The 27,989-nt window shown below is 50.5% G+C and overlaps 4 protein-coding genes, 1 long non-coding RNA gene and 1 pseudogene across 13 annotated transcripts in view; 2 read left to right on the forward strand and 4 right to left on the reverse strand.

The window, feature by feature from the left end:
- LOC115276883 overlaps positions 1-3,108 on the reverse strand; it is a 38,157-nt gene extending 35,049 nt beyond the window's left edge. For both annotated transcript variants that reach the window (XR_003902117.1, XR_003902118.1), the window contains exon 1: positions 2,987-3,108. This is a non-coding gene — a long non-coding RNA (uncharacterized LOC115276883). The remainder of the gene's footprint in view (positions 1-2,986) is intronic.
- A 114-nt stretch (positions 3,109-3,222) lies between these two features.
- On the forward strand, positions 3,223-6,810 carry MSMP (microseminoprotein, prostate associated). Of its 2 annotated transcripts, none has more exons than XM_029920987.1 (4): positions 3,223-3,955; positions 5,454-5,810; positions 6,033-6,141; positions 6,520-6,810. In XM_029920987.1, exons 2-4 carry the CDS (start codon positions 5,681-5,683, stop codon positions 6,698-6,700), a joined length of 420 nt encoding a protein of 139 aa, XP_029776847.1. In that variant the 5' UTR covers positions 3,223-3,955; positions 5,454-5,680; the 3' UTR covers positions 6,701-6,810. The 2 variants fall into 2 exon arrangements, with proteins under 2 accessions (XP_029776847.1, XP_029776848.1); XM_029920988.1 differs by lacking the exon at positions 3,223-3,955 and adding an exon at positions 4,766-4,835.
- Positions 5,416-10,834, reverse strand: RGP1 (RGP1 homolog, RAB6A GEF complex partner 1). Of its 5 annotated transcripts, none has more exons than XM_029920981.1 (9): positions 10,711-10,834; positions 10,017-10,151; positions 9,456-9,592; positions 9,104-9,187; positions 8,850-8,999; positions 8,430-8,576; positions 8,041-8,168; positions 7,660-7,849; positions 5,416-7,151 (listed from the first exon to the last, which is right to left on the reverse strand). In XM_029920981.1, exons 2-9 carry the CDS (start codon positions 10,130-10,132, stop codon positions 6,928-6,930), a joined length of 1,176 nt encoding a protein of 391 aa, XP_029776841.1. In that variant the 5' UTR covers positions 10,133-10,151; positions 10,711-10,834; the 3' UTR covers positions 5,416-6,927. The 5 variants fall into 5 exon arrangements, with proteins under 5 accessions (XP_029776841.1, XP_029776840.1, XP_029776837.1 ...); XM_029920980.1 differs by having other exon boundaries at positions 10,693-10,834; XM_029920977.1 differs by lacking the exon at positions 10,711-10,834 and adding an exon at positions 10,535-10,641.
- On the forward strand, positions 10,641-23,805 carry GBA2 (glucosylceramidase beta 2). Its single transcript, XM_029920976.1, has 17 exons — positions 10,641-11,541; positions 15,408-15,499; positions 15,798-15,913; positions 18,074-18,292; positions 18,560-18,799; positions 19,032-19,134; positions 19,293-19,446; positions 19,537-19,662; positions 19,858-20,030; positions 20,268-20,372; positions 20,582-20,689; positions 20,793-20,944; positions 21,071-21,177; positions 21,328-21,470; positions 21,549-21,664; positions 21,763-21,954; positions 22,234-23,805. The coding sequence occupies exons 1-17, from the start codon at positions 11,207-11,209 to the stop codon at positions 22,504-22,506; spliced, it is 2,754 nt and encodes a 917-aa protein (XP_029776836.1). The 5' UTR covers positions 10,641-11,206; the 3' UTR covers positions 22,507-23,805.
- LOC115277196 lies at positions 14,167-14,268 on the reverse strand (annotated as a pseudogene).
- CREB3 (cAMP responsive element binding protein 3) lies at positions 22,677-27,986 on the reverse strand. Of its 3 annotated transcripts, none has more exons than XM_029920982.1 (10): positions 27,972-27,986; positions 27,497-27,598; positions 27,229-27,376; positions 27,085-27,152; positions 26,904-26,993; positions 24,639-24,745; positions 24,457-24,525; positions 23,526-23,610; positions 23,344-23,428; positions 22,677-23,265 (listed from the first exon to the last, which is right to left on the reverse strand). In XM_029920982.1, the coding sequence occupies exons 2-10, from the start codon at positions 27,587-27,589 to the stop codon at positions 22,949-22,951; spliced, it is 1,062 nt and encodes a 353-aa protein (XP_029776842.1). In that variant the 5' UTR covers positions 27,590-27,598; positions 27,972-27,986; the 3' UTR covers positions 22,677-22,948. The 3 variants fall into 3 exon arrangements, with proteins under 3 accessions (XP_029776842.1, XP_029776846.1, XP_029776843.1); XM_029920986.1 differs by lacking the exon at positions 27,972-27,986 and adding an exon at positions 27,948-27,969; XM_029920983.1 differs by lacking the exon at positions 27,972-27,986 and adding an exon at positions 27,733-27,928.
- Positions 27,987-27,989: the final 3 nt, after the last annotated feature.

A 27,989-nucleotide genomic window follows, 5' to 3' on the forward strand; every position in this document is an offset into this window, starting at 1 on the left:
TCTTTCAGAGAGAACAAAGAACTAGATGCCTTTCTAAGTATCTAGTTTTGAGTCTATAAAATTAAGAGCAATTTATAAATAAGATAAAAGTGACAGTCATAAGTAGAATTTGAAAAGTCACTACTGCCATAGATTGTAGAGTAGGCAGGAACAATGAAAATACATAAGCAGATAGATAATTTAGTCAAAATGAATGGCAGTTAGCTAGGGGTTAATTGCTGGTGGTAGAGGCTACCATGAATGTAATAATTTGTGAGGAGAATAAAATTATAAGAACATGTTAAGACTGGCAATTCTTAACAATGAATGGTTAAGAATGGTTAGCCATTCTTATGGTTCCAATGGCACAGAGACACAGTAGAAAACTTCAATACGGGTTATTAATGGAAACTTGATCATAGTTGAAATCACTACTACACCACACAGTCTTTTCTATTCTCTGCCAGAGAGAGTACCGGGCTGAGTAGAGGAATGTTCTTAGGACTCTGGTCCCTCCATCCCATCCTCCTGCCATTCACCAAGCCCTTATTTGTCATCTCTCACAACTCCTGAAAATCAGCCCCGTTCATGTGATCTGGTCTGCATAGGAATGGAACTCATCTTTCTCATCTGAATACAGAATCCCAAAGGATGATGTAATCTCTTAACCTTCTATCCTAGCTACCAACTTACCCATCCTCCTCTTCCACCCCAAAATGTACTTAGCTTGATTATAATGTAATATACCGAACATATATTCATACGCATATACTGACTTGTTACATTATCTGTGCACTTTAGCATATACATGTACACAAGAGAAGCCACACACACACACGCGATAACATCTATTGTTGCCAATCACTGAGGAAACTGGCACCAGGATTGTGAAATTCACTATTCAAGGCCTAGCACGATATCAAGCTTATGTGGAGTCACTCAATGGACTTTATAATTGACCACATCATGCTTCTGGGTACAAAACGCTGGAAAGAGGCTGAAGTAGATATAAATTTGAAAACTTCTTTTCTTGTAGGAAAAATAGTGGAAACATAACTTTTCTGCTGTGCCTAGCGGAAGAATGCTTAATCACAAGGGGAAGGTTGAAGTGTTGGTTAAAGCAAGCATAACAGGATTTTCAAACAGCCCCAAATCAGAAAAAAGGTGAGAGAAGAGGAAGGAAGACAGATCATGCAGAACAAATAAATAAAATCCAATCTTTTAGAAATCTAAGGCCTTACCAAACAGAAAGGAGGAAAAAGAGATTTCAACAAGATAGTGTTAAAGATGGAAAAGAGCCAGAAAGGGCTGTAAGTAAGCTTAAAAAAAAAAATCAATGAAGAAGTAGTGGTGTACATTGGCAAAGAGAAGTGTAGAGTTGAAGGAAGGAGAGAATTTATGGTAGAGGAAGTTGGTGTGAAGTTTTCCTCTAAAGATGCCCAGCAGAGCAAAGAAAGAATGAAGGCAAAAGCTGCTGGGACTGAGGTAGGGCTGGACTGAAACAGCATAGGAGAAAGCAGCAGGGCCCAAGGTAGTAAATCATTTTCTTTTTTTTTTAATTAACTGACCCAGATTTTCTTGTTTGGGGCCAAAGACAACTGCAGGATTTAAAAATCTTTAAAATAAACTATTAAGATCCTAATTCTTGGAATTGCCTTTGGCCAAGATAAATTATAAAGATCACGATAGAATTAGTGTCAGTTTCTGAGACAAGTATCAAATACCATTGTAAATATCAGACTAACAAGTGCTGTTATATAAATACTATTGTGAATAAAACAACTTTAGCTTCCTATCAGCCACAGGCTAAACACAGAAACTCCATAGTGACACACATGTGCACAGAAGATAAGTAACCTAATATATATTTAAAACTGGGTTATTTGTCTTTGTATACTACAGCCCAATACCCCACTCCAAGAAATGTTCTTACTTGGCTTAGGATTTATAGGGCAGTTTAAAAGGCTGCACAGAAAAAAGTTAAGGTTAAAAATAAAGACCATAAGATGAGGGAGGGGGAACTAGAAGTGTTGTGCTGATACAAAACTGAGGCACTAGGAACAGAATTCACTCAAGTCACTGTGAGAAAAAGGGCATAAAAGCAGGACAATGCCATGTAATTAATCTTGATAACCTCACTTTGGGTTTTAAATCAAATATTGAATCAGATTTCTTAACTTCACTATTTTTAAACATCCAACATTTAATCGTTTGATAAGTGCAGTTACACAATGTTAAATGACTATAAAAATTAGCATATCCATGCCTAATTCCTTGACAAAGACAGAACGGCAAGCAGTAAATGTTGGACACGATAATCCCGCGTTTAAGTCAGTCACTACTTTTCTTGCTCAGAGGCCATCTATGCCACCTGCAAGGCCAAATCCAAATTCCTCTTCCCAGCATTCAAAGCCTTTAATGACTTGGCCGCAGGGTACCTACATAGCCTTAAGTCCCACCACCCCCTAAACCTACCTTCCACCCTCGGAGCACACAGGCCCCTGGACAGACCTTATGCCTGGAGTTTGGCCATTTCCACCTTCCTACCTGATGTGGAAGTCTCCTTCCATCTACGGGCTCTGGCTCGCCAAGGCCTACACTGGCGCTGCGGTCCTCCAGGACTTCGGTCCACCGCGCTCTCGCTCCACAGCCCCGCACTCCTCCCCTCCCCGGACCGCCTCACCCACTTGCTGTTTTGCCCAGGGCCCCTTTCCCTCCCCACGCGAGCTCTCTGGCGCCTTCTCCCTGCCCCAAGCTTCTCCCAAGAGAGGCTCCCTGCCTGCCTCCATTCAGTCAGGGCTCTGTATTTGGTGTCTATTAGGGGTTTCGCGCCTGGGGTGAAACCAGGACCTGGACCCCACAGGACCCCTTCCCCCTTAACTTTCTCCCCAGTGCTTTAGTAACCCTGCTGGGGTACCCCCCCCCCCCGCCCTTCCCAGCCATCCGAATCTCCGCGCTGCGGCAGGTTCCTCCTATCCGGCGGTGGCGGGGGTCCGCGGTGACTCACCGGCGGTGGCCGGAATGCGCTCACTTCCTCGCCTTGCGCACCTGCCGGGCACTGCTGGAGCGCCGCCCGGCCGGGCCTCCGGCGGATGTTTTCTCTGTCCCCGCGCGCATGGAGAGTGAGCGCCAATCGCCCCCTCCTGGCCGCGATCCCCCCCCTCCCCGCCCCCAACTGGCATTCCCAACGGCCCAGAGTTGGGCCCTAACCACCGACCTCCCCTACACACAAGCATACACACAGCAACCACAAGCGTGGCCTCCGGGCCCAAGCGGCTACAGAGACGCGCACAAGAGCGTGTGCACCAACAGGAATGCAAGTGGATTCAACCAACACCTCCCCCACACAACCCCCTCCCCCAAATTCTGGGAGAAGGATGCTGGCTTAGCCCCAGACATTCTTTCTAATAGCCCCCTACTCCTACCCATAAGCCTACCTCATCTTCATTACAGGCGGCTCCCACTTCTATTCCCATTATCTCACACACACCAATCCCTACTGGGCCCCCTTTGCGGCCCACCATCATTACCATCTTCAAGCTTCCTAGCTCCCCAGTCGTGTCTGCCCCCTATTGGGTCGGCTCCAGGCTGCAGGAGCAAAAGGCTTTCGGTGGCCCAGATTTCCAGGATATCAGCAAGGCCCCCTTCCCCAGAAAAGTAGCAGCAGAGATACTGCCCATTGACAAGAGTTCTGCCTGCGCCCTTGTGCTGACTAGGAAAGCCTTCTAATCCACCTGCTCCAGCCAAGAGAGCGGTCCAGGGCCATGCCTCCCACATGCCAGCCTACATCAAGGCACCCTGCTTCAACCATGAGTTTTCTTTTTTCGCTCGCACTCCTCTGTAATAGAAAGGGTATCAAACCTGATAGGGTGAACATGTGGTACATGCAGTTCGCATTTCCATCCACTTAAGCCATCTACTTCGAAGAGGACAGATGGGGGTCGGAGGTGGATGGATGAAGTTTCTGAATGAAGAGGTGAGGAGCAGGGTGGCCCTCTAAAAAGGTCAGCCAGAGTAGTTATATCTGATCCACTGGGTGGCAGGGAATCAGACTCTTGCGATAAAATGGGCTGGAGACTCAGAAGGAAAAATAGAATGCCAAAGTGGCCCTCGGGACAGGAGAGGAACAGCCAGAAAAGGATCTTTGGAGCGTGGTAAAGTGGAAGAGAGGGGTCATTAGTACCAAAGAGAGGGCCAGCATTAGAGGGGTCAAACAGGAGAAATTGAGAGTTCACGTGAGTGGGGATGGGAAGACACGGATCAGAATCCTAATGAGAAAAGCTGGGGTTCCGATGTTACCTGGAAGGAGGAGAAAACGCCACCTTCTCCCAAGGTAGAAGTGAAGGTACTGACTGACCGAGGAAAAGTGGGTTTATCCACAACACTTTTTCTAAACCAAAGATATGGAGCATGAATGCACAAAGGGCAGAAGTCTGTGGTAGGAGACAGCAGCCCCCGACAGAAGTCCTCAGCTGTGCAGATGCTCCATGTCATTCAAACAAAGGAATTTCTACTCATTTTATCTGAGCCTTAACACCAACCACAGCAGCTAGTATTTTCTGAGGCTCATGTGCCAGGGACAGTGCTAAAAGCATTACATGCACCATCTCATTTAAAGGCTCATAACCCTATGAGTTAGTATTACTATCCCAATTTAAAGATAAGGAAAAAGGCTTAGAGTTAAGTAGTTTGCCCAAGGTCACGCAGCTCTTAAGTGGAATCAGGATCTGAATTCAATTTGTCTGAATCTATAACCTACAGTCTTAATGACCCATCTTGCGGTGCTCCAGAGCCTGCAGGAAACCCAAGAGAGGATGTCTGAGGATTCCTCAATACCGTTCTTAGAGGAAAGAGAGGTACCTCTGGGAAACGGGAGTGACTCGAACCATTAGAGCATTTAGAGATGTTCCTCTTCAAAAGAACCATCCCCAGATATGGGAAGATCTTGCATCTGCTGTATGTTTGGGGGTACTGAGCAATGGATAGTACATCGCTCGTATGCCTGTGCACAAGAGACACCCACTTTCCCATCTCAGAGGGGCACCCATGTCTCCAGCACAATTCAGGGAGATTGCCCTAGGGTCTGGGAGAAACATTCTCCACTCCAGGTGCCTGTTCGCTTTCCCGGAGCCTCTGGCCGTCGCACCCTACTGCAGCTCCTGGGTTTGGCCGGAGCGCAGGGTTAGCCATCCCCAGGAAATGCCTCCCTCCGGTCCAGGCAGGGATCCCAGCACACACACCCCTGGTGTGTATGTGTGTGTAGGGGGTGGGGTGGAATGCTTCCTTCTCTCCAGGTCAGGGAAGAGATGTGGGGACCACCTGGGGGCCCTCACCCCTCCCATCTCCTTGCTGGGGAAGTGCCCAGTCCAGTGCCCCATCCATGGCCACCTCCCTCCCCCTCGCTGTGCTGGGGCATGAATCAGCTCTCACAGCTTGTTAAAGCTAGACCTCTTGTTTTCATGCCCTCACCTCAGGAAACAGAGTTACAGCTTTTCCAGCTCTGCTCAGCAGGGGGCCAGGGTCCTCACTTTATAAACATCCCAAGCCTGTGAGAGCAGAGGGCAAGGAGATGGTGTGAGACAGGAGCCCAGGGGAGACAGAAACTAAGACCCAAGGAGAAAAACAAAGAAAAGCCATAAAGACAAGACCAGAGTACTCTGCACAGAGGCCAAGAAGGGATCGAGAGGGCTGTGCTGCAGGAATGACCCTAATGATGCTCTGGTCTGGAGAGGCGAAGAGAGTCCTGGGAAGCTGGGGAATCATCTGCTTAGTGATATCTCTGCTCCTCCAGCAGCCAGGAGTCCACAGCAAGTGCTACTTCCAAGCTCAAGGTAAAGCTGGGGAGGCATCAGGAAAAGACGAGGACAGAGGGAGTGGGGATGAGGGGGGCGTAGAGATGACCCTCTATCGGAAAACCCAGACTCCCCCCAACTCGGAAATAGGAGACTAGATATGGAGGCGATATGCACTTACTTTCTCCTACTCCGGACCACAAGCGGTTTTGTCTGCCACCACCACTCGCCCACATACTAACACCTCCTCTTCTTCCCTAGCCCCCTGCCACTATGAAGGGAAATATTTTACCCTGGGTGAGTCGTGGCTCCGCAAGGACTGTTTCCATTGTACCTGTCTGCATCCCGTCGGTGTGGGCTGCTGTGACACGTGAGTGACCACAGACGGCCAGGGAGAATGGCTCGAACAACAGGGAGGGACTGCTGGGGTATAACCAGACTGTTGTGAGGAAAGAATGAACAGAATAGAGGTAGGAAGCTGGCCAAACCTGAAGGTACCAGCAAGAGTGAGAGAGAGAGAGAGAGAGAGAAGGCTGCAAGCTAAAAGTGAGGGATGTAGGGGGCAGTCTGGAGGGAAAATATTTCTGCTATGAAATGAAAAAATCCATATATGGCAGGCGAGAGCTTAGTCATGGGGACCAAGAGGGCACTAAAGACATGGGAGGAATGCTGGCAGACAGAAAAAGTGGGGCAGGGATAAAGGGGGCCTTAACCGGGCCGACTCCTTTCCCACGCTTTGCTTCCCCAGGTCTCAGCATCCCATCGACTTCCCCGCGGAGTGTGAGGTACGTCAGGAGGCAGGAACCTGTCAATTCTCCCTGGTCCAAAAATCTGACCCTCGGCTGCCCTGCAAAGGGGGAGGGCCCGACCCCGAATGGGGCTCAGCCAACACCCCAGCTCCTGGGGCTTCTGCTTCCCACTCCAGATAAACTCAACCGATCACCTTTCTGCTAACTGCCCATCGCTGCTGCCACTTCCAGGGAAACCACTAGCAGCTGCCAATTTATTCTGAATAAATAAATTAATGCTACAGCTGAAAGCCTGCCTCTCATTGTCCATGCCACTGGAACCAGGAGGGGAAAATGGGCCCTACTATAGAGTCCAAGTGCTGAGTTCTCCATATCCTGAAGAAAGATAGCTTCTCGGTGAGTCAGTTTCAGATGGTTATGGTGCTGGTGCTGGGGCCTGGGGCTGCATATGAGGCCAGGGTAGGGCTGGTGGGCAGCACCTTGATTGGGAGGTCCCAGCTGAAGGTGTCTACGGGCACTTGCTCAGGCCCTGTCCAGGTGACAGGCTCGGGCTGTTCCAAGGGAGGTAGGAGCACCAAACCTGGTTCTCGCGATGTCACAAATTCAAAATGCAATCGCCACTTCAGGGACACTGTGGAAAAAAAAGATAAAGATGGGGAGGCATTAGAAGCCAGGAGTATAAACCAATGCAGGATGTGGTTAGTAAATGAAAAAAAAAAAAGAAAAAAAAGAAAGCAGTATTCAGGGAGAAGAGAAGTCACAGAGCTAGGACCAGGGATTTCTCTAAAGAAATCTAGTGTTTACTAGAAACATATCAATCAGGATAGCATGGTCAAGCAACTAATAATCTAAGTATGGAACAGTCAAGACTTAGTAGATTAAAGTAAACATGCTGGGGAATCAGAGATCAATGCATGACAGGGTCTTAGTTGGTAGGGGTCGTGAAGGACATCTGTAAACCTCTTAAGAATTTAGGAGTTAGTGCATCTAGGAAACAGGTTGAACGTCCAAGTAAGTGTTAAGGGTCAGAGGCTGGGTGTGGGTATGTCCAGGAGTTTGTGAGGAATCAGGACCCATTACACTCTACCGAATACAGCGCTTTACTCGCTTCCCCCCTCTGATGACGGTCAGGGTCTCACCAATGGCTGTGCAGAAGCCTGGGGTGGAGCTGAGAGGGATGGGGAGGGAGAAGCTGGTTCTGGTTGTATGCAGGCAGGACTCCTGGTGCCGGGCATGGGTCACATGAGAGACAGAGGGGACACCTCCTGTCCTGCGGCGCCTCTGGTATTCAGGCTGTACACGCTCCTCAGTCTGTAAACTTACTGAAAACTGGGAGCAAGAAGAGAAGTGGTTGCTAGCAGGCACTGGGAAATGCAGACTCTAGGTGAGGGGCTTGAGTCCAACCTCAAGCTATTTCACCAAGAGGACCCTGGGTGACCACACTATTCACTTCTACATACCACCCCCCTTCCTCCCGAGCCCTCCAGGCCCAGCACCCCAAAATCCCCTTTCCTTCTCACCTGCAAACAAGCTACAGTTCCTTCCCCTAAGTTTAAGGTCCCCACCACATCCTCGCCGAGTCTGTATACAGATTTGAAGATGCCAAATGTCCCAACTTTTCCTCGGCCATCACTGATATTGTACAGATCTGGGGAGAATGGGACACTATAAGCCTGGAGTCCACACTGGGGAGTACCTAGGGCTGGGAGCCAGAGGCCAAGGTGGGGCTTTTTTTTCTAATGTGGGATGAGATATCAGTGAATCCTCAGAAGTATATGGCAATTAGGAAAATCTGTCTGAAAAAAATAAAGTAAAATAAAATAAATGGAAAGAAAGTAAGTCTGAGACAGTAATACTATGGATGCAGGAATGGAGGGGGGAGGCGGGGCAATTGTGAAAGGATTCTCACGGAGACTGCGGCAGGATGTGGCAGCCATGAGACGCTCCCCAGCCAGCTCGGCTAGCCATGAATCCTTCTTTCCACCTTCATCCTCCTCCAAGAATGGACTAGATGGGGCTACAGCCTCATCCTGGGGAAACCGGACATCTTGAAGGCCTACAGAGAGAACAGATGGAAAGACAGTGCTAGAAGGGAATAGACAGTAGAGGTTAGGGTTTTTGACTCCAACCCGTGAAGGCTAAAGGTAAGGTGAGACACATCCCAGGTACACATTTCAACCTATTCTTCAGAAACGCCCCCCTCCCTCCGCCTTGCACCTTTACTAAGACCAGGAAGCCTCCCTCCAGCTCCCCTCACAGGCCCTCTCCAGATCATTCTTGCCTTGTTGAGGCTCCTCCCCAGCCCTTCCCTCCAGGAATCCTTACTTACCTGTCAGCACAAGAACCCTCAGAGGGACCCTGAGTAAAGTGATGGGTGAGTTGACACGCTGGCAGCCAATGGTCAGTTTGTAGACATACTTGACTGACTGACCCCGAAAGGAGGGTGGTCCCTCTATGGGCAGCACTTCACTGTAGGAGTCTAGTTGGGAAGCAGTAGTCAGGGCAGCCAGAAGCAGCTAGAGAAGTCCTCCCTCCAGGAGCCTTAGAAGGCAATCCAGGGGTGGGGAAGAGATAGGTACTCACATGACTTAGACTCTCCAGGATCTAGCCTCAGATCACAGAAAAGGATTTTTGGTGGGGTGGAAAGGATACACTGACCCCTCTCACCTAAAAGAGGTAAGAAAGACTGCAATTTAATGACCTATTGTCTAGTACTGGGTGAAACTAGCACAGTAAGTGGGGGCAGCCCAAAGTAAGCTACCTTTCTTTTCTTGTTGTAAGAAACAGCCTTATACCCCCAAAGCAACAATTAGATTCCCCCACGTCCCCAATATGACAGAGACTATAAGGACCCACTAGAACAATTTAACAAATTCATTCTCAGGTGACAATGACTCCACTCTCCCTCTTCCAAAGGCAAAGGCCCGTCTCTAACCTCGGTGCGGCAGAAAGACAGTCTGGCTCTCGGGCTGGACCTCTGGCTGACTGGAGTCAGGGGGAGGTAGTGCTACTCGACTCTCACTGGCATGGAACTGGCAGTGGATTTGGGCACTGGCCCAGGCCAGAGCCTCACTATGGGAGGAAGAAAAGAAGGCATCAGAGGGGAGTTCCTGACCTCACAAATTCTCTCCCAAACTCCCTAACCCTCGTCTGAGGAGACCAACACAATGAGGTGGTTGTCCTAGGATCAAGGAATCCAGAACCTCAAGGGTTAAGGGTCAGAGGCTGGGTGTGGGTATGTCCAGGAGTCTGTTAGGAATCAGGACCTCAAGGAGAATCCATTAGAACTAAGTATCCTGTGGGTAAAAGTGGAAATAGGGGAGGAGAGAGGAAGGGCTCTGTCAACCACATGTTGGGTTAAACAGCCCTTTCCTACAACAAGAGCGCAACGAGCTGGTGGTGGTGTAGCTTCAGGCCAACCTGAGCTCTGGCTTAGCCCTATAGAAACCGAGCTTCCTCCCAGAAGAACCCTCTCCTTCAGTATCTGCATCCCCACCTGGATGCAGAAGTGGCCGTGGGGGGCAGGGGGTTGGTGACTGTCACCACACACTCCAGCGCCTCCCCCGCCAGAAACACAGGACCTCGGCTCAGCTCTGCTACCACTTCAATCATGGCAGCTCCGGATTCAGATCTAAAAGGAAACAAGGAAGGTCAGAGGTCAGTATCCTGGCAGGGAGGCGCGTCTGCGGCGAGCCTTGGGGCCAGGATAGAGGAGACCGGCGGTCACCACCATGGTGTCTGAGTGAAGCATCGGATTTAGGGTGCAGGGAGGTGGATGGCAAGTATGGGCGACAGGTGACCCAATAGGGGGTCGTTCTGGGTTCCAGACCCCGGCCCCCCTTAGCACCGAGTTAGTCCTCCTACCTCCCGAAACCCCCAAACCGGCCTCCCCAACCTCCCTCCAGGTTCCAGGTCCCAGGCCAAAGCCACGGCCGCCCGTCACCTCTTGCCCTTAGTCCGGGCACCTCACACGGTCGAATACGGGGGAAAGTCTCGGCACGCCGAGGCCCTCACCTCCCCGCCCCTCCAGGACCGGACCAAGTGCGTGGCGGCATACGCGACAGAGGCGGGACTTCCTTTCAGCCCCCCTTCCCCACCAAGCGCCTTCCGGCCGGAAACGCCCGGCTGACCGGACCGGAAGGGGCTCGGGTCGTCCCGGCGCTTTGGGTCACCTTCTCTCGGGCTGGTACCTGGGCGCAGGCGCTGTCCCAGGCACTAACTGGTGGGACCTGGCGCCCTACCCAGGGTGGGGGCCTGGCGCCACGGCCCAGCGACAGGGCTGAGGCTGCCGCGAGCTCCCAGGCCGGTCCCGGGGGCGGTTCCTTGCGGGCTGGCCCCCGGGGCTCCTCCCCTTTCCGCGGGCTCAGTCGCCCTTTGGCTGGGCAAACTAATCACCGCGGCCCAATGACGACGAGACCCGATCCTTCCCTCCCAGGACCCAGAGAGACGACCCAGGGGGAGCCCGAGGCAGCTTTATTGCAGTTGCCGCCAACGCCGCTGCAGCAACAGCTCCCAGGCTCCACGGAGACACAAACTCACCTCGGCTTTCCCCAGCGCCCGGCCCTCCGAGACGACACCTAACAACCATCGCCGCCCGCATCTGGACTTGCCTAGAGTGATACTTTGTACCCGAAGACTTGGGGCCCGGGACCATCGAGGTCGCGGGGACCCAGGATCCTTGAGAACATGGGAACCGGAGTCCCAGCCTCGGAGCAGACTAGCTGTGTCAAAGGGGACCCACAGGTTTATTGCTCTGGTAATGCTGGAGGCACTGAGTCTGGGCAGGTTACAGACTGCGAGAGCCCTGAAAACAATCGACCCCCAAGTGAGCCGGGCTGCAGCAATCCGAAGGACTCTGGGCAACTGATGGCTTCTTATGAAGGCAAAGCTAAGGGCTACCAGGTGCCTCCCTTCGGCTGGCGCATCTGCCTGGCTCATGAGTTTGCAGAGAAGAGGAAACCCTTTAATGCCAACAACATCTCCCTAAGCAACCTGATAAAGCATCTGGGCATGGGCTTGCGGTGAGTAGATCCCATTGCCTAGAGTACCTTAGATTTCACTTTGTTCCAGCACAAGATTTCCAGCAGAGGTGAGATAAGGTGAGAAAACAGATGGGTGCCGTGTCCCAGTCAAGTGGCCCCTAACCCCAACATATTCTAAGCCTGTGGTTTTGTGGGGAGGTGAGACCGGGTCACATCTCTGTAACCCCCTTCCTCCCAGAAACTTGTCTTTCTGAGGAGGAAAGAGCAGGAACATCTGGCCTGCAGTCATCCTTTCCCATTTAGGCTCCATCTCACTCCTTTGCCAAAGACTTCACTTTGGCATTTGCTATACTTTGTAGCAAGGTGGGAAAGGACAGTCTCTCTGCTATGGTACTGACACAATGTTGTTTTATTCAGTGTCTGCTATGGTACTGACACAATGTTGTTTTATTCCAGAGGCTGGAGTTCTCAACCCTGATTCCCCTGAGGAACTGGGGTATTCTCCCCCACCCCACCCCATTTAAAAGGCACACCACGTTACAGTCCCAACACCCATCAGTTTCTTTCAAGCTCCAGGGAGTAGGTGACAGCCTGCCTGCTCTCACCCTAAAGAGAGGGTGTGCTGTTTACTTTACTCTGAGATAGACAATCCCTGATATAAAAAGCAAGGACCTCTGGCCAGAGAGGCACTGCCAGTGTCCCCAGAACTCTAAGTAATACAGTCTTCCAGAGTCTGCTCTGGTGCCCCTTCCCCCAAGGATTACAGACACCCCAAGGGCTTATCCTGAGCTGTAGAACTCCTTTAGATCCTTACAGATCCCCACTGAGTTCAAAAGCTAGTGATGAGGAGCCAAGACCTATTAACAGGAACGGGTGGATGTGAGGATAGAAAGCATCACCCTTAGGTCATTCTGAGTCAATCCACAAAGTAAACACAGCTGGCAATGGAGGAATAAAGGTTGGAGAACCCAGCGCTAACAGCCTCTAAAGTAGGGGACCCTTCGGTTTCAGTCAGTGCTGTAGGGCTGGGTTGGGAGCACATTTACCTCACCTCGGCCCTAAGCAGTGGGAAGGGCCTGACGCTGCCTGGGTATCTGGCTCCTCTGCTAATTCCTGTGGGTGGCCTGTACCAGAGAACAGTCATCCCTCCAGGCTACTTCAGCAACTGTCTCAGCTCAACTTTGACCCCCAAAGTCTCTATGTCAAAATAAGGTCTGAGGGCTGGAGTCCTGAGGGAAGCACAATGGGATGCATTGTGGGAGGACACTGAGATCAAGAACAGGTAGGCCTCGTAGCCCCTCAGCCCCTAAGTATGAGCTGAGTCAGAGGCCTGAAGCTGTGCTCAGCCTCCTGGACCTTGGCTCCACATGCCAGGATAGGGTGGAGATCATGGACATGGGGCTTTGGGAATGGGATGAGGTCCTGCATTGAGGAGAAAGCAGGGGTGAAACAAGGAACAATTGTGAATGATAGTTTTTAAATTGGGGCTGAAATGATGGAGAAGGCCAAATGGGTCAGGAATGGCCAGCTGCTAAATTAAGGGAATGAGAGGGGCGCCTGGGTGGCTCAGTCAGTTGAGCATCTGACTTTGGCCCAGGTCATGATCTCACAGTTCATGGGTTCGAGCCCCGCGCCGGGCTCTGTGCTGACAGTTAGCTCAGAGCCTGGGGCCTGCTTCCAATTCTGTATCTCCTTCTCTCTCTGCCCCTCCCCTGCTCATGATCTGTCTCTGTCTCTCAAAAATAAATAAATGTTAAAAAAATTTTTTTTTTTAATTAAGGGAATGAGAGGTGAACACTAAGAGGGGGCCAAACTGGAGGTACACGGATCAGGAGTCGCAGCAAGACAGTTTTCCTGGTCTCATTGTGGTTAAGAACTCAGTTTTGATTGCTCTCCCTTCCAGCCTGAGTCCATTCATTCAATAAGTATTTACTGACTGCTTGTTCTATGCCAGATACGCTTTTATTATGCTTACCTTCAGATCTTGCATTTATCCCTTACTGCCCTACTCCCTGCTGCACCCTCCCTCCCTTCCCCAGTCCTTTCTGGCCTCTAGTTTCACAGTCCAGTTTCCTCTAAGCAGGAAGAGAGGACCTTCTGCTTTTTCATCATCTCATCCTTTGTCTTCCCTCCTTCCCTGCCCACCACCCCCGCCATGTACCCTCCCTATTCTCTAATCATATTTCTCCTCTCCTTGCTCCTCTTCATGTTCAGCTGTGTAGTGCCCCACTGTTGGCACATTCACTGGTAAATTCAGCAAATAATTTACTGACAGCAGATCATGTGCCCTGCCCTGTGCTTGAAGCTGTAGGTAATAATCAGCTAGTCTTTGTCACTATCCCTTTCCCCAAGGAATTTACAAGTATGTCAGACTCGTGTGAGGAACACTGAAAGAACAAGACAGCATCTGAGTGGGAGTTCAGATCGTGGATGTGCAAGTAACGATAATACCGGACACAGATACCCGATGGCTTTCCTATTATTTGCTCTTAGAACCATTCCATGAAATAGGTAGGGCAGGAGGTACCCCCATTTTGTAGATGAGGAAACTGAGGCTCAGATGGGTTATTTACCCAATTTCGTGGTTACTAGTGGTGTGCTTGAATAATAAGTATAAAATGGCTGGCTAGGGAGGAGAACAGAATTGGAAGAGTCTGGTGGGACAAGAGTTGGTTAGTGATGACCCACTCTGAACGGGAATCTGTAGGATTTAACTGATAAGAACAGATACTACACTTGATCTTAGCCAAAAGGCCAAGAAGCGATCTGTAGGATTTCAGATTAGAAGAGAGGCTGAAACCAATGTCAGAGCCTTGAATCCCAAACAGAACTATTTGCTTATTGGATACAGAGCTATGACAAGACCAGGAAAAGGTAAGGATTTTTAGGCTTTACCGGGATACTATGAGAGAGCAAACTCAGAAAGCTTACCATTTAAAAGCTAAGTTTTAAAAAAGACTTAAAAGGATATGCCCCCAAATGTAAACACTGAAGGTCTATGGGTGGGATTTTTTTCCTCTTCCATCTAGTGTATTCTACAGATTTTCATCTTTCACAATCAGGAAGAAAAATAATCACTTTATTTACTTATTTATTTATTTGGTTTATTTATTTTTGAGACAGAGAGAGACAGAGCACAAGCGAGGGAGGAGCAGAGAGAGAGAGAAAGGGAGACACAGAATTCAAAACAGGCTCCAGGCTCCGAGCTGCCAGCACAGAACCCGATGCAGGGCTCGAATTCACAGACCACGAGTTCATGACCTGAGCTGAACTCGGACACTTAGCCGACTGAGCCACCCAGGCGCCCCAAAATAATCACTTAAAAAAGATGAAAGCGTGGGGCACCTGATGGCTCAGTAAGTTAAGTGTCTAACTCTCGGTTTCTGCTCAGGTCATGATCCCAAGGTTGTGAGATCCAGCCCCAACTTGGGCTCTGTGCTGAGTGTGGAGCCTGCTTGGGATTCTCTTTCTCCCTTTCTCTCTGCTCCTCCCTACCCTCTAGAAAAGAAGAAGAAGAAGAAAGTTATCCCGGCAGACTATTCCCATTGAGGGTGGGGGGTGTGGTCAGGGAAACAAAACTGGTCCTCCCAGCACCCCAAGCAAAGCTCCTGGGCTAAACCCAAGCTGTGGTAGTGGAGTTAGAGGTGATGCATGGTCAGAAAGCTCCTGAGGAGAATAAAAAGGAGAAACAGTCCCATCCTTGAGAGCTGGGGTGACTGGGAAGAGGAGGGGACCTTGAACTGTAGAGAAGTGGAAAGGAGGAGAGATTTGGAAGTGAAGGGAACCAGGACTCAGTGGACATGTAACTGGAAGTTACAACTGGGTGTCCAGAAAGAGGCAGGAGATTGCAGCCCAGGAGGTACCGCCCACTGCCCCTTCCACTCACACTGCCTCTTGCTCCTCAGGTACTTGCAGTGGTGGTACCGGAAGACCCAGGTGGAGAAGAAGACACCTTTCATTGACCTCATCAACTGTGTACCCTTGAGACAAATCTATGGTGAGTCTACTCCAGCTGTGCTCTGCACAGAGAGGGCCCAGCCTCTGGGTCTACTGCAGACCTAGGCAAGAGGCTTCCAGCTTATGCAAGTTGCACTGCCCCTTTCCCTGTTGTTGTTGGTTTTTTCCCTCCAGCTTTATTGAGCTATACTTGACACAAAACACTGTGTAAGTTTAAAGTATACAGTGTATTGATCTGCTGTCCCCATGGTTTTTAGCCAAACTCAACATTAGAAAGTGAAGAATGGGGTTCTTTTCCACTTCCCACGTCCCACTAACCATCCTGATTGTATCTCTAGGTTGTCCTTTGGGTGGCATCGGGGGAGGCACTATCACCCGAGGTTGGAGAGGCCAGTTTTGTCGTTGGCAGCTTAATCCTGGAATGTACCAGCACCAGACCGTCATCGCTGACCAAGTAAGGACCAGGAGGTGACGGAGAGTCCAGGACAGTACCGCAGACCAGGAAAGGCCTCTTGGCCAGCATAGGATGTGGAAGTTAGTTGTGCACATGATTCAGTCCGATAAGTATTTTCACGATGCTTCCCATGTGCCCATCCTTGTGCTAGGATATTAGGAATGAGATACTCCCAGGGCACATGTTTCTTAAAAGAGTAAACATCCCCAGCACCTTCATGCCCTCTATTTCTCTAGTAAATGCCTCCTACCTACTTTGCTGCCCCAACTCCGCTAGCTCAGCCAGTCCCCAACCAGAGAGGGCAGAGAATTTCCAGATCCCTTAACCTGGTTAAAAGAACATTCCCTTTTCTGAAGCTTCACTTGTTTTGCCTCTGTTCCTTCATTACATCTGGGCCCTCAGTTGCCAGAGGCATGTGGTCTACCTTTCATCATGTCTCTCCAGTGACCTCATGCGTGGAGTTGTCCACCGCATTCCCATTTACTGTCTGAGGGATGCTTCCAGCTTTCAGCTCATCTTCAAAGAAAAAATGACTAGCAGACCTTGAGTCCAATTAATGACAATGCCTTTCCTAGTTCAGGTTTGCCAACCCTACCCAGTGGCCCAAGCTTCCTTTCTGGCTCATCCATTAGGTATCCTGAGGGGAAGTGCCTTCCGGAATCGTGACTCGAGTTAAAGTAATTATTGCATGCTTAACATGTGCTAGAGATTGTGCTATGCATTTTGTATGATATTTAATATTTAAAGACAGTCCTACAAGGTAAGTACCATTATTACATCCATTTTATAGATAAGGAAACTGACATCCAAAGAGATTTAGTAACATGCCAAAGGTCACATGGTTGGTAAATGGAAGCTCTGGGATTCAAAAACAGCTCTCTCTGTGGTTAAAAGCCCATGGTCTTAACCACTTCCAACAACACAAGTTATTGTATACATACATTAAAATTATCAGGCATACTTTGAAGCAAGGGAAGAGAAATTAGCCCCTTAAAGCCCCTATACTCCAGAAGCTTAAAATTTTTTAGGGGAATCAGAGTTTGAGAAAATGGAGACTGTGAGATTACATAAGAACCAAATTGAGGGGCGCCTAGGTGGCTCAGTCGGTTAAGCGTCTGGCTTCAGCTCAGGTCATGATCTCACGGTTTGTGGGTTCGAGCCCTGCGTCAGGCTCTGTGCTGACAGCTAGCTCAGAGCCTGGAGCCTGCTTCAGATTCTGTATCTCCCTCTCTCTGACCCTTCCCTGCTCACACTGTCTCTCTGTCTCTCAAAAATAAATAAAAAACATTTTTAAAAATTTTTAAAAAAAGAACCAAATTGAGAGGGATAAATAGTACACTGAGAAAAAAAAGGGACACTGCTTTAGACTTTCCCCATTCTCTCCCTACGCATGCCAACTCTGCCGGGCTCTGATGTGGAGTCATAGTTGGAGAGGGGGACCTCAGTGAACTGGAGCAGCCCTATCTTCAAAGAACCTACAGAGCAGTCAGGGAGCGAGAATGTAAACAAAACCATCATAACATGCTAAAACTAGAGGGGTAGGGGGACACACAGGAGAATGACTCACTGCTTGCAGAGAGGAGATGGCATTTGACCTAGGCCTTGAAGGATGAGAGGTTTCACCAGATGGAGAATGAGCAGGAGCAAAGGCATGGACGAGGAAATGTAATGTGTTCAAGGAGCAGTGAGTATTTGATATGACCGAATATTAAGTGCTTCAACAATAATGAGTCTGATGGGCAGGGTGAGACTAGATCAAGAAAGCCAGGAAGAAGAGTTTAGACTTTAGCCTGAGGGCCATGGGGAGTCACTGAAACATTATAAACACAGACTAACATGTCTTGATTTGTCTGTAAGAAAGATCTTCTGATACCAGATAGCAAGAGGCAGAGCATAAAGGCAGAAATGGTGAGGGCACTAAGACCACCATAGTAAGAAGGAAGGGGAAGCCGGGAGAGGAGAGGAGACAGGACTTGGGAGGGGAAGCCTGGGAGAGGAGAGGAGGCAGGTCTTGGTGGTGACTCACCACTGGGGGAGAGGTCTGGGGGATGAGTGAGGCTGTGGTGCATTGATAACCACTGCAGGCTCTGAAAGGGGACAGAAGCCTAGTTTGAGGAGCCTGTGGCTACCCCATCCAGCTTATCTGCCTTCTTGGTTTAGTTCACAGTGTGCCTGCGTCGGGAAGGGAAGACTGTGTACCAGCAAGTCCTGTCCGTGGAGCGCCCAAGTGTCCTACGCAGCTGGAACTGGGGCCTGTGCGGGTACTTTGCATTCTACCACGCCCTCTATCCCCGAGCCTGGACTGTCTATCAGCTTCCTGGCCAGAATGTCACCCTCACCTGTCGCCAGATCACACCCATCTTGCCTCATGACTACCAGGTGAGGCTCCCACTATGTTTCCTCCATTGTCCTCCCTTCCCTGAGATTGGTCCTTTGGGAAATTCCATGATCTGTGAAAGACATCATGCTGGTTTTCCAGGACCTCTGCTCAGTTGGTAAGACAGCCTGCTGGAAATATGGGGAGATGAAAGTGGAAACAAGAGTCTGCTGGGGGCAGGGGGTAATTTGAGCCAGGTCCTTGGTGCGGAGGAGTGAGGCCAGGAGGCACTACACTGGGACCATCTGAGTCTGATCTTTTGCTCCCAGGACAGCAGCCTGCCTGTAGGAGTCTTTGTGTGGGATGTGGAAAATGAAGGGGACGAAGCCTTGGATGTGTCCATCATGTTCTCCATGCGGAATGGACTGGGTGGTGGAGACGACGCCCCAGGGGGATTATGGAATGAGCCCTTCTGTCTGGAGCGTGACGGGGAAACTGTACAGGGGCTGCTGCTGCATCATCCAACCCTTCCAAATCCCTACACCATGGCTGTGGCTGCGCGACTCTCGGTACGGGGACCCTGTCCTAGACCGTAGTCCACAACACCCTGCCCTCAGCCTGGCCCCTGAGCCCACCCCATCCCACCAGGTCTCTTCATTTCCTTATTTCCTGAATCCCATCCTCACTCCAGCCCTTATGTCACTGGAACGTGGAGGTGGGAATTATAACGGGAGTGGGAGAGTTAGTCCAAAGCCAGTATACTTGTGGAGCCTCCCCTCAGAGACTTTGGCCTCTTACCAGGTGGATACCACGGTAACCCACGTCACAGCCTTTGACCCTGACAGCACTGGGCAGCAGGTGTGGCAAGATCTACTTCAAGACGGACAGCTGGACTCCCCTGCTGGTGATGGCGGGTTTGATAGGGAGGTGGTGGGAAGAGAGGTTGTCCCTGTCTTGGGAGGAGGGGTGAGAGACCTGATCATGAATAGGCCTTATTCCCATATTAGGGGTCCTTGGGGTTGAATAGGATGCCTATGCCAATTTCTCTTGTGCTTCCCTCAGGCCGAAGCACCCCCTCGCAGAAAGGAGTGGGTATCGCCGGGGCTGTGTGTGTTACTGGCAAGCTGCCACCTCGAGGCCAGTGCCGCCTGGAGTTCTCCCTGGCTTGGGATATGCCCAGAATCATGTTTGGAGCTAAGGGCCAGGTCTATTACAGGTAAAGGGATTAAGAGAATTCCGGGATCCAAAGTGCTACAGCTCTGACCTGGAGCCTGAGTTCTCATTCCTCCCCTTTCTTTCCATCCAGGCGGTACACAAGGTTCTTCGGCCGCGATGGTAATGCAGCTCCTGCGCTTAGCCACTACGCGTTGTGCCGATACACAGAGTGGGAAGAGAAGATCTCAGCTTGGCAGAGCCCCATATTAGATGACAGGTGCCAATGGGGCCTATCTCTTACCCTTCTCCTGGGTACTCACACTCCAAATGGGACTCCTTGGTTCAATCTCCACCCACCAGTCAGCAGAGTTGGGCTGGGATTCACTTGGTGCCCCCTACTCTGAAGAACTCCAAAATCCTTCCCTTCCTGGGAGGTCCACACTCAGGGCATTCCCTCCTCCTGACTCCCCAGATCCTTCCCTGCCTGGTATAAATCGGCGCTGTTCAATGAACTGTACTTCCTGGCTGATGGAGGCACAGTATGGCTGGAGGTTCCAGAAGACTCCCTACCAGAGGACCTGGCGGGGAGCATGTGTCAGCTCCGCCCCATCCTCCGGGAGTATGGTCGATTTGGCTACCTTGAAGGTACGGGCTGCTGGTGGACTGCAGTAGAGCAGGCCATATCCATGAGGCCAGTTAGCGCCCTACCAGAAGGCAGGATGGTGGACTTTGCCTACCCCAGGGGACTGCTTGGAATGAGGGGCTTAAGTGGCAGGTGTGGAGTATGGCAGTGCCCCGTCCCCAGCTCAAGGATAAGGTAGGGAGGGGAATTGAAGGGGAAGCGGGAATTCTGGCAACACTGTGTCTCCCTCCTTCCTCCAGGCCAGGAATATCGCATGTACAACACATATGATGTCCACTTTTATGCTTCCTTCGCCCTCGTCATGCTCTGGCCCAAACTCGAGCTCAGCCTGCAGTATGACATGGGTATGAGTCCATTTTGTTCCCCTTCTGCCCTTGTAAAATCTTTTTGGTCCCTGGGATTGTCTCCTTCCTCCTCTCTACTCAATGTATGCACATCCTGCTTACTGGTTCCCCTCTAGTGTCACAAACACGATTCTGTGCTCCACTTCAAGTCTGCCCATTCCCTAACTGCCCCCCCCCCCCGCCCCCGGCCGGCATGTCTGCCCCGCCAGCTCTGGCCACACTCAGGGAGGACCCGACACGGCGACAATACCTGATGAGTGGGGTAATGGCACCTGTGAAAAGGAGGAACGTCATCCCCCATGATATTGGGGACCCAGGTAAAAACCCCTCCAGCCCAAAGCTGTACTTCCCTCCCTCAACTTTTGTACCTTCTACCTTACCCACCAATTCAAATCAGTCAGGTTTCCTCCCCTCCCACAGATGACGAGCCATGGCTCCGGATCAATGCATATGTGGTCCACGATACTGCAGACTGGAAGGACCTAAACCTCAAGTTTGTGCTGCAGGTTTATCGAGACTATTACCTGACGGGTGACCAGGTCTTCCTGAGAGACATGTGGCCTGTGTGTCTGGTAAGACATGCATGTGCAGTAGCCAGTGTGTCAAAGGCATGACCAGTGTTTGGGGAGAACCCAGCTGACTCTTGTTGTCATTCCTTAGTATCTATCTAGGTCTTGAGTATCTTGGTCCCTCTCTAGGCCGTGATGGAGTCTGAAATGAAGTTTGACAAGGACCAAGATGGACTCATTGAGAATGGAGGCTATGCAGACCAGACCTATGATGGATGGGTCACCACGGGCCCCAGGTTGGAGAGTAGGGATTCCTAGGGTACCTGAGGTGGGGAGCTGGACACCAAAGAATTGTGGGCTCAAGGAAGAATGATGCATTGCTTGTTATGTTGCACGGGAGAGGCTGGCACGGCCAGCCTGACACCCAAACCCGTGTCCCTGAGCAGTGCTTACTGTGGAGGACTGTGGCTGGCAGCTGTGGCTGTGATGGTTCAGATGGCTGTTCTGTGTGGGGCACAGGATGTCCAGGATAAGTTTTCTTCCATCCTTAGACGAGGCCAAGAAGCCTATGAGAGACTGCTCTGGAATGGTGAGTTGGAAGAGCCTAAGGAGACCTAAGGCAGCTATGGGGACACAAGGAGCCTTATTTTGTCTTCCTGTACTCCAGGCCGCTATTACAACTATGACTGCAGCCCTCCGCCTCAGTCCTGTAGCATCATGTCTGACCAGTGTGCCGGCCAGTGGTTCCTGAGGGCCAGTGGTCTAGGAGAAGGAGACACTGAGGTGAGAAAGACTAGGAGAAGCCAGAGAGAAGGTGGGGTTTTTTTTCTGGATGTGGGAAGCAAATTTAAGTAACCGTCTTGCTGCCTTTGCCCCTCTAGGTATTTCCTACCCCTCATGTGGTCTGTGCTCTCCAAACTATCTTCGAGTTCAATGTCCGGGCCTTTGCGGGTGGAGCCATGGGGGCTGTGAATGGGATGCAGCCCCATGGTGTCCCTGACAGATCCAGTGTCCAGTCTGATGAAGTCTGGGTGGGCGTGGTCTATGGGCTGGCAGCCACCATGATCCAGGAGGTAATGCACTCCCTGTCCACCCCTCCACCATCTGTACCTTGGGCTGGCAGACTTCCTCATCCATCAAACCTCTGTAGGGCCTTACCCATCTGGAGAGCCTCTCCTTTTTCCCTGGCATGCCTTCCATTTTCTGCCTTCAGGCTTCTGCCTACGGGTCAAGTTTGTTTCTGCCACAAGCTGGGAACTCCCTGAGGGCAGAGACCTTACTGTCTCCATCTGTCCAGCTGAAGTGGCTACTCAGGGATTGTCAAATAATGGGACTGACATCTCTTCCCTCAGGGCCTGACTTGGGAAGGCTTCCAGACAGCAGAAGGCTGCTACCGGACTGTGTGGGAGCGCCTGGGCCTGGCCTTCCAGACCCCTGAAGCATACTGCCAGCAGCGGGTATTCCGTTCGCTGGCCTACATGCGGCCACTGAGCATCTGGGCCATGCAGCTGGCCCTGCAGCAGCAGCAGCATAAAAAGGCCTCCAAGCCAATAGCCGAACAGGGCACAGGACTAAGCACAGGGCCTACACTTGGACCAAATGAAGCCATGGCAAACCCAAAGTGAGCCCTCTGAACTATGGGAGGAAGACTCTAACAGCCCAGCCTCCAGCCTGGCCTTTCCTCTTCACTCCTCACCCCACCAAGCTCCTGCAACCCTGAGCCACCAAGACAATCATGCCCCTTCCCTTCTCCCCACCCAGTTGTGCCAGTAAAGAGGGGTTGAGGGTAACCCAAGCATCAGAATCACTTATTTATTTTTTCCCACACCCAGTCCCTCACTGCATGAAATGATCAAGGTCAGCTGACTCCCCCAGATCTATTCATGGGGTGGCAGACAAAAATGGGTACAAATAAAAGACCCAGAAAGCCAGTTAAGTGTGCTGTGTTTGAACTCCCAGGCTTCCTGACAGGACGCAGGGGCTCAGGCTAGCCCTTTCCCATTCCTTTCGTTTGGACACAGACTAGGAACCCCAGGCTCTGGCCTGGGCCCCCTAATATCCTCACATCTAGCCTGAATATCTGCCCTGTAAGATAACAGATGAGGGGCTGTGGGCAGGGAGCCATCCCCCTTCTCTTGTGAAGTTTGCATGCAGGGGACGGACCTGACCTGAGCAGGGGGACTTTGAGGAGGGGACAGGAAGCGGCAATGTCAAGGGAGGCTCAGCACCAGGAGCCTGAGGCATATGGTGGAGCAGGCAGCAAGAGTTGCCGAGAGCCTGGAGCTCCTGGTCTGAGCTGTCCTTTGGTACCTCTGATTGCAGGGCAGGCAGCTCCAGCTGGTGAGGGTCCTCACTGGAGAGGGCGCGAAGCTGGCGGGACAACACTAAAGAAACAAAGACTCCTCAAGGGCGGGCCAGGCCTTCCCCGAGCCCTTCTTTAAGGGCACCCTTAAGCCTCTCACCTCCATGCTCAGCTGGCAGGCTCCCCCTTGTGTCAGAGGAGTACATAGCAGGTAGGACGAGGAGACAGAAGGAAAACAGGAGGACCTGGAGAACAGGAAAAAGCAAAGGAAGAAAGGCTCTAGGTTGCGCCCCTATGCCTGCTGCCAGAGAAGAGGATCTCGCGTTCCAGCACCATCCTTACCAAGACACAGGTGCTGCCGCTGCTGGTTTTGTTGGATATCTGGATCACCATGGCCTGGAGTCTCCTCAGCTGGTCCAGAAGGGACCTGGAAGAAGAGGGGGAGAGGACAGTGAGGAGCCCCAGGCCACACCCTGAAATACAGTGAAACCCTCCTATTAAGGCCACTCCTCCATCTGTGCACCAAATTGTCCCTTTTGTTTTTTGTCCCATTTTGCAAATGACCTCTTTCTCTCTGTGGACAAAATGCCTGATCTTCCTCATTAAATACCTTTCTGGGTTACCTAGGTGGCTCAGTTGGTTGAGTGTCCAGCTCTTGATTTCAGCTCAGGTCATGATCCCAGGGTTGTGGAATCAAGTCCCATGTTGGGCTCTATGCTGAGCATGGAGCCTGCTTAAGATTTTTTTCTCCTGCCCCTCTTCCAGGCTCACTCTCTCTAAACTAAAAGAACACTTTAGACAAAAAAAAAAAAAGTACTTTTCTGTCCTGTCCTGACTGACAAACTCCTTTGCAGATACTTCAGGGGTTCTACACTGCCTGATCAGCTCTGCACATAATCCTTACCAGGCAGGCTATGTTCTTTACCTTCTGGCTCAACTTTTCTATGTTAAGGTTCCAGCCAGACTGGACTATGCTGTGTTCTTTCTGCCTAGAATGTTTCCTACCCCCACCCCAGAATCTTACCTACTATCAAATGTCATCTGCCCCACGGGGTCTTTCTTACTCCCTCCTTTCTCTTTTTGGATACTTAACCTTAGTTACTTGTGACTTTCTTCCCCATTACTGTGAGCTTCTTGGGATCATCCACTTAAGGCCAAGCACCAGACCCTGCATGTGGGAGCTGCCCAGTGAGAAATCCAGTGTGGGGCAGGGGAAAGAGTATGACAGCATAAAACGGGAGGAAGAAGGGACTGATGTTAGAGAGATGCTTACAAATTCTGTTCCTCCAGGAGCTGTACTTTGTTCTGTAGCTCCAGATTCTGGGCTGTATATTTCAAGACCCTGAGGGAATAACAGGATATGAGGACATGGCCAGCACCCCCCACACCCCTTTGAAACCCAACACTTTCAACTGCCTCTGTTCCCACCCCCTGGGTCCCTCTTCCCTTTTGTACCTGCTTTCTAAACCTCCCATGTACAGCTGCTTCTTCCTGCGGCTCTCCTGAGCAGACTTTTTGTTTCTAATCTTCCTCCGCACTCGTGTCAGAATTTGTTCCTCCATCTAAAAGAAGACAGGGAAGAGAGGTCTCCGCAGAGGGACACTGGACCAAAGAGGTGGGAAGCAACTAAGTTCAATCTTCTTTTCAATGCAGGAATCCCTTCCACAGCTTCCCTGGCCAGCAGGCACTTGGCTTCGGTCTGAATGCCTCCGACACCCGGGGTTAACGCCCTCACAAGCCAGACCATTTTTAATAATTTTAATTAAAAAAAAGATCTTCCTTATCCTAAGCCAACATCTGCCTCTACAATTTCTATTGATTAGACTTACCTAGTATCTACCTCTGAGACCATACAGGATGAACAGTCTTTAATTGTTTTAAGGCATTTACTATTTCCTCAGAGTTAAAAAAAAATCGGGGCAAAAATTTTAACTCATCATCTTCTCTCAGGATGGACTGCATCTCTTAATATCCGTCAAACATACGGGTTCAAAACTAGACACTAAAATGTGCTCTGGACGGTAGAGAGGAGAACAAGATGGTCACTGCCCTTCTAGAGGCAACACTTCCATTGATAGAGCTTTCAAACCCCACTCACTTTCGGGTCACCTGGGTGGCTGAGTCGGTTAAGCGTCCAACTTCGGCTCAGGTCATGATCTCACGGTTCGTGGGTTTGAGCCCCGCATTGGGCTCTGTGCTGACAGCTAGCTCAGATCCTGGAGCCTGTCTTCAGATCCTGTGACTCCTTCTCTCTCTGACCCTCCCCTGCTCACGTGGTCTCTCTCTCAAAAATAAATTAAAAAATTAAGAAAAAAAAAAAGAACCCCACTCACTTTCTTAGTCCTCTCAAACTGGTAAGTCTTCTTGTACTTCTAAGAAATTAAAATTCTCAGGGCACCTGGGTGGCTCCGTCAGTTGAGCATCCAACCTTTGATTTCAGCTCAGGTCATGGTCTCACAGTTTGTGGGACAGAGCCCCAAACTGGGCTCTGCACTGACAGGGCAGAGCCTACTTGGGATTCTCTCTCTCCCTTTCTCTCTGCCTCCCCCCACAAAATAAAGAAACTGTAAACAATTTTTTTTACAAAATTAAAATTCAACGTTTCTATCAATGAACACTGATTTCACAACAGTATCATGATACTGTGCTTGTAAAGCTGACACCCATCACTTGAAACTTAAAACTTGGGATTTTACAATTATTCTCGCTGTACTACTTCGTCCAGCCTTGATTTCTTGATGAATTCTAAAACTTAATTCTACCATTCAGCTATTAGTGGATTACCCTGAAGCCAGTTGAAATCTAAGTGTCAGGGCCCCTTATTTGCACAGTCCTTTCCAAGTCCCTTTACTAATGTTGCACTGATGATTTTGAATTCTTCTCTCTTAACGAGAACACCAATGGGCACCTGGGTGGCTCAGTCAGTTAAGCATCTGACAGGCTCAGGGCAGTGATCTCACAGTTTGTGAGTTAGAGCCCTGTGTCAGGCTCTCTGCTGTCAGCACACAGCCTGCTTCAGATCCCCTGCCCCCCTCTTCTGCTGCCCCTACCTTGCTGGTTCTCACTCTCTCTCAAATAAACTTTAAAAAGAGGGACTCCTGGGTGGCTCATTCGATTAAATATCTGACTTCAGGACAGGTCATGATCTTGCGGGCCTCTGTGCTAACAGCTGGGAGCCCAGAGCCTGCTTTGGATTCTGTGTCTCCCTCTCTCTCTGCCCTTCCCCAGTTCATGCTCTCTGTCTCAAAAATAAACATTTTTTGAGACAAAAATAGGGGCACCTGGGTGGCTCAGTTAGTTGGGTGGCCAATTTCAGCTCAGGTCATGATCTCATGGTTCATGAGTTTGAGCCCCACGCCAGGCTCTGTGCTGACAGCTCAGAGCCTGGAGCCTGCTACAGATTCTGTGTCTCCCTCTCTCTCTCTGCCCCTCCCATGCTTGCACTCCTCTCTCAAAAAAAAAAAATAACTAAATAAATACTTAAAAATGTTTTTTAATATACAATAGTAAAAAAAAAAAACCACCAAAATTTATGTAAGCCTCACAAAACCAGGATCTGGCTCTACATTCACCATATTAACTACATGCTCCAGCTTCCTATTAGCAACAAATTTGCTAAATTTTCTAATCTCAGTCCTTCCTGATATAAAATTAACAGAAACAGCCTACTTGGGACTCACAACCCCCTTCCCCAGCCTTTACTCCACCAATGAGTCTTACCTTAGTAAGAGGAAGTGTCCCAGGCAGCGTAAGACCCTCCTTCTCCAACAGCCTCTTCTCCTCGTCTGTCAGTATCAGCCTAACAATCTCCTGAGGTTACCAGGAGGTGGGCAGCAGAGTTGCAAGTGAGTGTCAGAAAGGAATGTGCAATATGGGCATAATCCCGCGGTAAATCAAGTACCTGATCTGCTGGCTCCTCCACATGCAGTGGAGTCGTATCAGCCCCATCTTTTTCATACTTTTCACCATCTGCAAAAGGGAAAATATAAAGAGCCAGGCCCAGGAGTCCTCTCCTCCCCCTCAACTTCATTTATTTCAGACTCACCTACATCTATAGAGACGTGTGGCTGTGGGAGAGAGTAGGTATGATCATGGTGGACAAGACAGGAATCAGAGGAGCTAAGGACGTTCAACGATGCTGGCGGACTCAGCAGGGAGCTCAGGAAATCCTCTACCTCCCATTCATTCAGCGCCTGCATAGGGTTCAAATGAACAAGCCATGACCTATTACTACCAGCTGCCTCACTGACGGCCCACCCCCCGTCCCCCAGCCTCCGGCCCACCCCCTGCCTCCCCTGACAGCCCCCACCCACCTCGGAAAGCGGCTGCTCTGCCCCCGCATCTCCGCTTTCTTCTAGCAGGAAATCCAGCAGGTCCTGGTCACCCAAGTCCAATGCCAGCTCCATACCGGGTATCTACGGGAAGGATGTGTAGAAACACAAAAGCTCACCCCTCCACCCGTCCGCAACTCCGAACCCGTCGCCCTCAAACCACACCAGCCCGCAAGACTCGGTACTCCGCAACTTCCAACACAACGGAAGTCACGCGCCTGCCCCCGAGGCATTCCGGGATTTGGAGTTTCCTCTGACTCCGAAATGGCATATAAGCTGCGCGCCACGTCCCGGGAGCTATACAAATAGAGGGGGCGTCCCTGCTCTTATCACACCCTCAGGGCGGGCATTCTGGGGAGCCGGCTCCGCCCTGGCCCTAGGCTGAGAAAAAGGAAGGGTTAGAGACTAAAAGGGAACTCGGAGGCGGTCGGACGTTTATGTGAGGATTGCGCAGCACCCTTGCTTCCTGCCGGGG

This window comes from Suricata suricatta, chromosome 13 (assembly GCF_006229205.1).
Source record: "Suricata suricatta isolate VVHF042 chromosome 13, meerkat_22Aug2017_6uvM2_HiC, whole genome shotgun sequence".
NCBI classification, from domain to species: domain Eukaryota; kingdom Metazoa; phylum Chordata; class Mammalia; order Carnivora; family Herpestidae; genus Suricata; species Suricata suricatta.